The 10,861-nt window shown below is 40.2% G+C and overlaps 1 protein-coding gene across 1 annotated transcript in view; it reads left to right on the top strand.

Moving 5' to 3' along the window:
* Positions 1–3,728: 3,728 nt before the first annotated feature.
* The window catches only part of prss16 (serine protease 16), a 22,728-nt gene continuing 15,595 nt past the window's right edge, over positions 3,729–10,861 (top strand). The window contains exons 1-4 of the mRNA XM_034122244.1: positions 3,729–3,996; positions 4,628–4,809; positions 5,852–6,084; positions 8,903–9,038. Coding sequence (XP_033978135.1) covers positions 3,736–3,996; positions 4,628–4,809; positions 5,852–6,084; positions 8,903–9,038 — 812 coding nt within the window. The 5' untranslated portion in view covers positions 3,729–3,735. The remainder of the gene's footprint in view (positions 3,997–4,627; positions 4,810–5,851; positions 6,085–8,902; positions 9,039–10,861) is intronic.

Here is a 10,861-nt window from a genome sequence, read left to right as displayed (position 1 = left end):
AATAGTCACACACGATTTCGCCGATTTTCTTGTTGCCCCAGCTGGTCGACACCTCTTTTAGCAGAAACAAAGGCTACATTAATGTATTAAATCGATGTTAATCCATGTGTGTGGATGTGGAATTAACGGATGTGACGTGATCGGTGATTCGATGGTTTAGCCGCAATGCACGTTTGGAAAGGGTGTTTGAGAGAGAGAGAGAGAGAGAGAGAGAGAGAGAGAGAGAGAGAGAGAGAGAGAGAGAGAGAGAGAGAGAGAGAGAGAGAGAGAGAGAGAGAGAGAGAGAGAGAGAGAGAGAGAGACTCAAAGTGCTCAAGATTGATGCATTTAACTTCAACATTTAAAAAAACATCTCCCCGGGGGTGCATGCCCCAGGGCCCCCCTAGAGGAGGTGAGGCCCACCCCCAAATAAAGCAGGTTCAAATAATTAAATAGCATACATGTTATTTTAGTAAACACTGAAAACGGGTCCCACAGACCCAAACAGCACACAAAGGTTAAAGGTCAGCATATAATAATGTTAAAATGTGCTAAATATATACAATGCAAAAAACAAAAAAAAGGGTAAAAGTAGCTCACGACTTGTTTTATTTTCTGAAAGTAGCTCTCACCCTAAAAAAGGTTGGAGACCCCTGCATTAGAGCGTAACATCTGTAACTATAAGTAGCTGAAATAAATATGTGTAATGAAACAAATACCAATAAGTGTATTGCATTGTTTTCTTATGCGCAATTACTTCATACTGTCTTTGTCTTTTTCGTCCTGCATTTATTGGGCCCCCCTCAGAAAATAACTGGCCCCAGCGAGGCCCCCCCAGTCAAATTGGTCTAGAACCGCCACCGCTAAGTGGATATTGTGCTGGACTTCGAATCAGGGGATAGCAAGTTCGAGCCCCACTGCAGTCAGCATGTCGTTGTGTCCCTGGGCAAGACACTTCACCCGAAATTGCTCCTGTGGGGATTGTCCACAGAACTGAATGTATGTAAGTCGCTTTGGATAAAAGTGTCTAACAAATGACATGTAATGTTCACATATTTATTTGATTATTAAAATGTAAACCAATCTTTTTCATATGGGTGTTTTAGCCCTAACCCTAGATCTAGTCTCTAGTAATTGTGTGCTCAAAGTGCACCAAATCATAATCTCGCCTAGGGCACCAAAATGTCTAGGGCCGGCCCTGCCCGGAGGTGACAACAACAACCGGAAGGGACAACACGCTTACCGCAATAGTGAGGGTCCGTGTAGAAACAAGCACCTCAGACTGCTTGTCCACCCTTTTTTTTTGTTTTTTGACTTTGTATACTGCAGGGTAGCTTGTGAATTTACTCCAGGTGGAACTAAAGTCTGATTTAACACTTGATTAGATTTCACATCATTCATCCACATCTGTAAAGTAACTAAAGGTATTAAATACAAGAAGTACAAAGTTGCAAAAAATGGAAATACTCAAGTAAAGTACAAGTATCTCAAAATAAAAGTATGTTCAGTATTGTTAAAGTGGGAAGAAACTGTTCATATATTTATAAAGTACTATAACTCGAACAATGCGGCACTCAAACTCACATCACAGCAGTTCAGTACTAACTGGGAGTGTTTCAGAATCAGAGACGGGTTTATAGCCAGGTGGGTTCACACGTACGAGGAGTTTGAACCCAAATGCAGCAAACAGGAAAGCAGGAACAGTTTGTAATGAAGTTCAATTTCAAAACCCAGCTGGTAATGAGCACAGATATATAAAAAGCAGACAAACCTTTAGGGATGAAGCAGAGGATGGAGAAACCAGGAAAAATATCTCAAAGTCTAAAAAAGAAGATATCAAAGTCACTGACAGACTATCAAGACTGAGGCAAAGTACAAAGTGCTGAGGCTGTTTGGTGGACAAGGAACTGGGATGGCAAACAAACAAAACATATAAAACATGTTGACACGACATGTTTTACATTACACGACGACACACCCTGTCATTCAATAATGCAACTCTATCTCTAGTGCACCTTGCCTTTATTATTTGATCTTGCTGCAACGCAAACATTTCCCAAATTGGGATCAATAAAGTACTTATCTATCTATCTGAGGGGGCACTCCAGCACACACACACACACACACACACACACACGCACACACACACACACACACACACACACACACGCACACACGCACGCGCGCACGCAGGCACACACACACGCACGCACGCACACACACACGCATGCACGCACGCACACACACACACACGCACACACGCGCGCACACACACACACACACACACACACACACGCGCGCGCACGCAGGCACACACACACACACACACACACACACACACACACACACACACATCCTGCATCAGACACATTTTGTCTTTCCACTTGCTGCTATGGACAGTGATTGCACTACTTGAATATATTTGTAACGTTGTCATATTAATGAATTGTCATATACTCATCTGTTTGTAGCTATCAATCTACCTGACTGCTATTTTTATATATTTATTAATGTGTCTTTTTAATATCTTTTTATCTTTATTTTGTGTATTATACACATATATATATATATATATATATATATATATATATATATATATATATATATATATATATATATATATATATATGTGTATATTCTTTTGTATATATTTGTAATCTTTGGGACAGTGTGAAACTGAATTGTGGTCTCCCTGTTTGTAACACAATCAGAGATATTGATAATAAAGTTGACTTTGAGTGAAGTTCGTTACTTAAGTACAATTCTTAGGTACTTGTACTTTACTTGAGTATTTCCATTGTATGCTACTTTGTACTTCTACTCTACTACAGTTCAGAGGTACATGGTGTACTTCTACTCCACTACATGTATTTAATACCTTTAGTTACTTTACAGATCTGGATGAATGATGTGAAATATAATCAAGTGTTAAATCAGACTTTAGTTCCACCTGGAGTAAATCCACAAGCTACCCTGCAGTATACAAAGTCATTCAAACTAGCTGCTCCTTTACCAGCTTTGAGAACACTTTCATGATCAATCATTATAAAACATATCATATATATTATTCTGAAATGGACCAATCTGCACAACGACTACTTTTACTGTCAGTACTTTAACTATATTTTGATGAGAATACTTTTCTACTTTTACTTGAGGAACATTTTGAATGCAGGACTTTTACTGTAACAGAGTATTCCATTTAGTATAAGGTAAACAACTAAAACAAAAAACAATAATGCAGTCTCTTTTCTGTTTACTGGTTTAAGAAAGAAAGACAATTGAACCGAAGGTACACAGACTTAATATGTATTGTTTTTTTATTACATATTTATTCTTTTATTTACATCTCTTTACATTTCCACGTGTTTTATTCACCTATCTCTTCTTTTGTGTATACCTCTTTACATTCTGGGCCATTCCTTATTATTTTACAAATGTATTGTTAATTATATCACTCCTATGACTCCAAATCCATATAACTTAATTGGATAACTTATTTATTTAAATAAAATTACTTTACTTCACTAGAGAGAAAAAAACACCCAGGTTTTTAGCCATATTTTACAACACAATGCAATTTAACATACATTTAAACAAAAATATTCTCGATCAATTTGAAGTATTTAAATAAAATACATCGTATCACAAATCGTGGGGAAAGAACTTTGTCAAGTCTGTCTCGCAATCCTGAAGAAGTCATTTCTCCCATGTTTTTAACGAGTCGTTGAAAGCAGCAGAAGATCACATGACCACATGGAAGTGAATCACATGCCTCCTGCCTGCTTCTCTGTTTGTATCAACATGGCTGTTCAGAGGAGTGTGTCTCTCTTCTCCAGCGTTACTGTATTTCTGTTATTGTCTCTGTGTGTGTTTGCAGAGGGACGGGTTAAGGGCTTCAGGAAGTTCAGTGAAAGCCAGGACTCTGAATGCACCACGGGGGGTGTGTGTGAGGAGCTGTGGTTCACCCAGAAACTGGATCACTTCAATGGAGCTGACAGCAGACAGTGGAAGCAAGTAAGTCCTAAAAAAGGTTTAAATACATGTCGATTCAACTGGTTTTGCAGTGAAGACCCCATAGAGTTTTCATAGCGGTCGCCACTGTAAATCTTGCAAAACTGAAACGTATAACTGAGTTTCAGGAAGTGCATCATGCTGTTGCAGCAGGCTATATATAGGCTAGTTGAAACAGAGTGCATATGAGAGGTAGTAGTTTCCTCTTTAAGACTTTATCTCTGTACGTTGCATCATCTTTTATACTTTTTACTGTGAAGCTTTGCACATTTTTGGCCATTTCAATTCAGATTTTACATTTTTGTTTCATGTTTTTATTGTCATTTTCTTAATTTAGCTTACCATGTTATTATAATTATTATCCCTGCATTTAACTTGCAGCAGTATTTCATCTGCACTGTTTTATTTCTCTCTGACTTCATTTGTTTGTACATTACTTTGTTGACTTACTATCTCATTATTATCAGTTATTATCTTGTAATTATGACTTACAGGATATTTTTGTTTCTTGTCTGTGGCCTAAATGGGCTTCCATACGTGTCCATTTGAGAAAAAGTAGATTTTTTTGTCATGTAATAAAGACAGCAGACATCTTGTTACAAACCTGACCATGAATGTGTGTTTCCCCCCTCAGAGGTACTTTGTAAACAAAGCGTTCTCCAGGCCCGAGGGTCCCGTGTTCCTGATGATCGGGGGCGAGGGTCCTGCTAACGCGGCCTGGATGCAGAACGGCACCTGGCTGAAATACGCAGAGAAACTTGGAGCGCTGTGCTTCATGCTGGAGCATCGCTTCTATGGGAAGAGCCGTCCCACCAGGTACACTTTGAGCTTATCGTTTCATTACACACACACACACACACACACACACACACACACACACACACACACACACACACACACACACACACACACACACACACACACACACACACACACACACACACACACACACACACATGCAAAATCAATTCTTTAACAGACAGGAGGTAACCCGTTTTTTTACTTACATCACCTTCGACACGTATTCAACTTTCAGGAACTCTGACTCCATAATCCTGATGAGCAAAGGGACAATAATCTATTGTGCAAACAGCTTCATGTGTTAGCAGCTGATCCCAGGTCAGCTGTTTTAACACCAGAGGGCAGTGCTGCATCTAAAAAGAAAGTCCTGCTCTTAACCATCCTGTTTCCGTTTCCAATTGTTTTTATGTCGGGTTAAAGGTTTGTTCTATGTTAGTGCCAGACAAATAATACGTGTGCCTGTATACTACTATACTAGAAAAGAATGGATCACTTCCATAAGGTATTGGGTGTCATTCAGATGTATAGTGGTCTTCTGGAATCATGCAAACTAAACCTTGCTTATCCATGTTTAGTTTTGACTCATAACGTAGCAGCTGATCCCAGTGCAGTTGTTTTAACACCAGATGGCAGCGCTGCATCGAAAAAGACCAGGTAGTATTTTATGGGCTGAAATCCCCCCAGAAAAATTCCCATTATGAGTCAATGTATTGTCGTATGGTGAGAGGATCATACAGCAGATGCTCACTGCCGCAGACTCAGGGTCAGTTTCATCCCACAGGCCATAAGACCTTTTGAAAGAACATCCATCACATTCATCTGTCTGCAACTTACAAATTACGTATCTAATATATCATATTCCAATTACTTCTTGCACTATTTCTGTTCTATTTTATTTGTATTTACTTGCAGTACTTTATCTGTTTTATTGTGTTGCACTGTTGGACCTAAGATTTTCATTGATATATATACACTGTAGCTATGTACAAATAACAATACAAGCCTTGAACCTTGAACTTAAGTTCCTTTGTATTTAACCTTCCTTGTCTCCACACAGTGATCTGAGTACGGGGAACCTGCGTTTCCTCAGCAGTCGTCAGGCGCTCGCTGATCTCGCTCACTTCCTGTCCGTCACGGCGGAGACTCGAGGGCTCGGCGACAGGAATTGGGTTGCGTTCGGAGGCTCGTACCCCGGCTCCCTGGCTGCCTGGAGCAGACTGAAGTACCCTCACCTGATCCATGGCTCTGTGGCCACCAGCGCTCCGGTTCATGCTACTGTCAACTTCCCAGGTAGGAAGACACACACTTATATATATATATACAACACACACACACACACACACACACACACACACACACACACACACACACACACACACACACACACACACACACTCTGGAAAATAACAAGCCCTCTAATCACCTGTGGTGTGCACAAACACTCCTGCTGATACACACTTTGGCGTGCAGATGTGAACACGCTTCACACACACACACACACACACACACACACACACAGACACACAGACACACACACACACACACACACACACACACACAGACACGCACAAAGGCACACACACACACACACACAAACACACAGACACACAGACACACACACACTGGAAAAGTACAAGCCCTCTAATCACCTGTGGTGTGCACAAACACTCCTGCTGATACACACTTTGGCGTGCAGATGTGAACACACACACACACACACACACACACACACACACACACACACATTTTATTTGACTCTAAGATAATATCTACACACACACAAAGTTGTTATTTCCCAAAATCAGCACTGCAGTCAGTCGGCGTCATCACCAGGAAGAGTTTGGCTTTCTCTCCGGGTTCAAAAGATGGAAAGATTGAAAGGCCTGATTGTCTTTGGCAGGGAATATCTTAAGTCCCGTCTCCTCCAACAATGAGAAAAGACGTACAATAGTTTAATAAAGACATATTGGTGCAAGTAGGATGCAAGAATAAGAGAGGTATATTTAGTATTGTACAGTAGAATAAATACTGTGTACAGAAATAATGTCTATATGTGAGATTAACAAAGTGTTTATGATGCTAAATATGACGAAATATACCCAAAATATTGTGTTTTTTTAATTGTCATCTTGTTAAGAGGTCCTAATAAATGTAAAAAGTACAACGTATTTAATGTGCACTCTGTAAGGAAACAAAAAAGAAAGGAAGCAGTAAGACAAGTGGAATAAAACAGTGCAAACGAGTGGAAATATTCCAAGATTCTGTAATGTGGAGTGTCTCTTTCTCTCCAGGTTAAAAAGATTTAAAGACTTCATTGTCTTTTGGCAATAAGTGGACTTAAAGGGGACCTATCATGCAAAATGCACTTTTTGATGTCTTTTATACAGAAAGATGTGTCCCCGGTGTGTCGGGGAACTCACGCAGCGTCAGCAAATAAAACCCTCTCTCTTTTCCTCTGTACTCAAATCTCTAAAAACGGGGCTACAACGGAGCTGATCCAGATTTGCGGCCGATATGACGTAATATCTGAAATATAGGCTGGCTTTACACCCACGGCCCTATCAGAGACGTTGCTATCAGAAACAATGCCCGACTGTTTTGGACTTAATATGGTCGGTGTTTACATTAGCATGGCTAACACTCAGAGCTAACCTGTACTGGAGAGCATGTGTGTGAAGAAGCAGGAAATAAAAAGGAACTCACCTTGTGGTATAACCGGCAAGAGAGAAAGCCTTTGAGCTCCATACTGTTTCAGAAATAATCTTTGATCTAATAATCTCCGCAGCATTTTAGACTCTGGCCGTTTCTCAATCGCGAGGATGCTGGCTTGGTAGCACAGCATACTTGGAATTCTACCGAGCCCGGCGTACTTCATAGCGGGAAATTTCGAGGCTGCACATGTGTAGACTCCGCGGTCTTAAAATCCCCACAATGCTTTGCGCACGGACCAATTTCCAAATCTTTGGCGGAAATCGCGCTCCATTTAAGGCGGGGCCTCGCATATGACGCACACCTGCACACCTGTTAGCCTGTTCCACAATTCTTCGTTTTCCGAGGCTAGGAAGGATTCTTGCCTCGCTTCTGAAGCAAGTGACTCGGAAGACATGTGCTACCAAGGAAGCGTCCTCGACATTGAGAAACACCCATGGTCTCATTCTCAAGAGAGACCTGTTTATACCCAGAATCAGCACTTTTGAAACAGGAAGTGAAATAGAGGGATATGAAGCATGGCTATAATGGGTGATCTGTTTGGTATTTTGAGCAAAACACTTCATAGACATGTTTTTTATATTTTTGTATATATCTGAGACCTATGCTATTGCCTAAAAATAGCATGATAGGTGACCTTTAAAACTTCTCACTGTACATTTTACATTTATTTGTTATTAAATATGCCATTCTTGAACACTAATTGTTAATAATATCCCACTTTTATATTGTGTTAGCTTTAATTTATCCCTTTTAATAGTGTTTTATTAGTCCAATAGTTCACATATTTTTATCTTCACAGTCTTTTACTCTTTTAGTTATGTTTTATCTGCTATTTTGAGAGGTTTATATTGTATAATTGTCTATTTACTACTCTTTTTGTATTTGTAATTATGTGCAATAGTTTGTTTTACATGCTGCTGTTATAAATAAACATGTGAAATCAAATTGACAATTTCTTTAGGAAACTACATTCGGACAAAATATACAAAAAAAAAATGTGTTTTTTTTCTTTGTTTTAATCGTCCACTTATTCTTAGGTCATACATGAACAAAAAAATAGGAACTCTGCACTTTGTAAGGAGATAAAAAGAAAGAATAGGATAAATCGGTAAAAAACAGTGCAAAAAAGTGGAAATGATCGCAGGTCTAGAGATGTGGAGTCTCTAGAGTTTCATAAACTGTGAAATTCACTTGCAACCTTTTAAAATAAACCCTTTCTCCGGCACTTCACTAAATCTGGGATCCAGCGTGTTCTTTTGAAGATGAATTGCTGCTTTCCAGCGCCTCAGAATAGCCCTGTGTGTTTAACCGGGTTGTTGTGTATTATTGTGGCTTTTTATAGCCGCCCAGGTCTAAGTGTCCTCCCTCCCTCTGTCTGCATGTTTTAATTTCACAGAGTACTTGGAGGTTGTGAGGCGTTCGCTGGCCTCAGAGAACGCAGAATGCCCCAAAATTGTGGAAGAGGCTTCGAACACCCTTGTGAAGCTCCTGAAGGACCCCAAGACCTACGATAACATCACCAAAGACTTCAAGTAAAGTGTCTCTTCAACACATATTTCATTATCCTGTCATTTAGGAGAAATGCTAAGTTTGAGCAGATCAAAAACTTTGATGATGCAAGGGTTTAGGGGATATTTTTTCTATCTATCTATCTATCTATCTATCTATCTATCTATCTATCTATCTATCTATCTATCTATCTATCTATCTAGCTATCTATCTATCTATCTCTCTCCTCTCTCTCCCTCTCTCTGCGTCACTCTCTCTCTCTCTCTACTCTCTCTCATCTCTCTCCCTCATCTCGTCTCTTCTCTCTCCTCCGCTCTCTCTCTCTCTCAATCTCTCGATCCGCCTCTCCCATCTCTCGTCATCTGCTCTCCTCTCTCTCTCTCTCTCTCCTCTCTCTCTTCGATCTCTCGTCTCCACTCTTCTCTCTCTCTCTCTCTCTCTCTCTCTCTCTCCATCCATGGGACTCCCAGCAGCTTCTACTGAAGCCTTCCAAGTAAATCGCCAGAACGCCGACACCTCCTCATCACTCCACCGCTCCAATGTTTTTTTTTTGTGTTGCCATAAGTTAGTCTCCCTCCGTTGGTGCGCGGGGCTAATGCTAATAATGCTAATGCCAGCAAATACAATGGCGGCTTTCACAAAACGTTTCCGAGTTTTACGGGGCGTGGTTTGCAATTCGCCCAGCCAATCAGAAATTGGAACTTTTTTCCCCCCAGGATAGTCCCACCTCTCTAGCAGGGACTGAAAAGGGGGGTAAAAGTTCTCTGAACTAAGTTCTCTTTTTGGTGTGAACGCAAAATCCCAGGAACTATCGGAACTAAAAGGGAAAAGTACGGGGAAAAGTACTCCGGTGTGAAAGCGCCTAATGTCAAACCTGTAAACCAAACTACATGTTTTATTCATAATCAAGTTTTTCAATTGATAGCTTAAGTAACACATGGTTAAAATGTCATTTCAAAGGCCACTAACAAGGATAAAGTACAAATACAAATAGTCTACATGGCTTAGTTTCTCCTGGTTTGCCCCATTTTATTGGGGTATTTTCTCTGTTACGTTTTACAGGATTTTCTTCCCTGGTTTTTAGTTTTAATGAATGACGTTATTCTCAGCAAGCCGGTGCTACGTCTGCAGTCATTATGTCTGTCTGTGATGTTTTTATATTTGCCCGTTCTGGGTTATTATAGGGACTGTGAGGTCAGTCAATAGATTAATACAGAGGTTTAAATGGCTGCGGTTCGTCTCACAGAGCTAATCCTGTCACTCTGACTCTGCACCGACCACATTGGACGTCTTTTATTTAGCTTCCTTGCAGACACAAAGGTCAGAAAGGTTGTTTTTAGAGACTTGTCCTGTTCCCAAACCACAGTGACTCAGAGGATGCAATGTTTGCGACAGAATTTCATCATGTAGGAATTGCACGTACACTCATTTCTAAAAGCATCATGTCGTCAGCATGTTAAGTACAGGAGCAAAGGTCCCACAGAAAGTCATGGAAGCTGTAATTTTCCGTCTTTTTCGACACACACAAGTACGTATATGTCTACATTCTTACACTCTTGCACTATTGGAAAGTAAAACAAACAGTTCATTTCCACTTTGACACTTCACTTCATTACTGTGGGTTTGAGTGATGACGCTAATCAGTACACACGTTTGACTTTTTGTGGAAAAAAAGATTACGTCTACAGCCATGTTAAGGAGGTCCTATTATACTTATTTTTTTCCTGTAGTGTGTTATATAGGTTTTTGTGCATGTAAATGTTCAACAAAGGCTAAAATCCCTGTGTTCTCTCCAGAAGGTAGAAAGAGGTGCTGCAGCACAGGCAGTATCAGATCAATAAAGAGC

The sequence above is a fragment of the Trematomus bernacchii genome, unplaced genomic scaffold (genome assembly GCF_902827165.1).
Source record: "Trematomus bernacchii unplaced genomic scaffold, fTreBer1.1, whole genome shotgun sequence".
NCBI classification, from domain to species: Eukaryota; Metazoa; Chordata; class Actinopteri; order Perciformes; family Nototheniidae; genus Trematomus; species Trematomus bernacchii.
The sequence above is the reverse complement of the archived record's forward strand: the minus strand, read 5'-3'. Positions and strand labels throughout refer to the sequence as shown.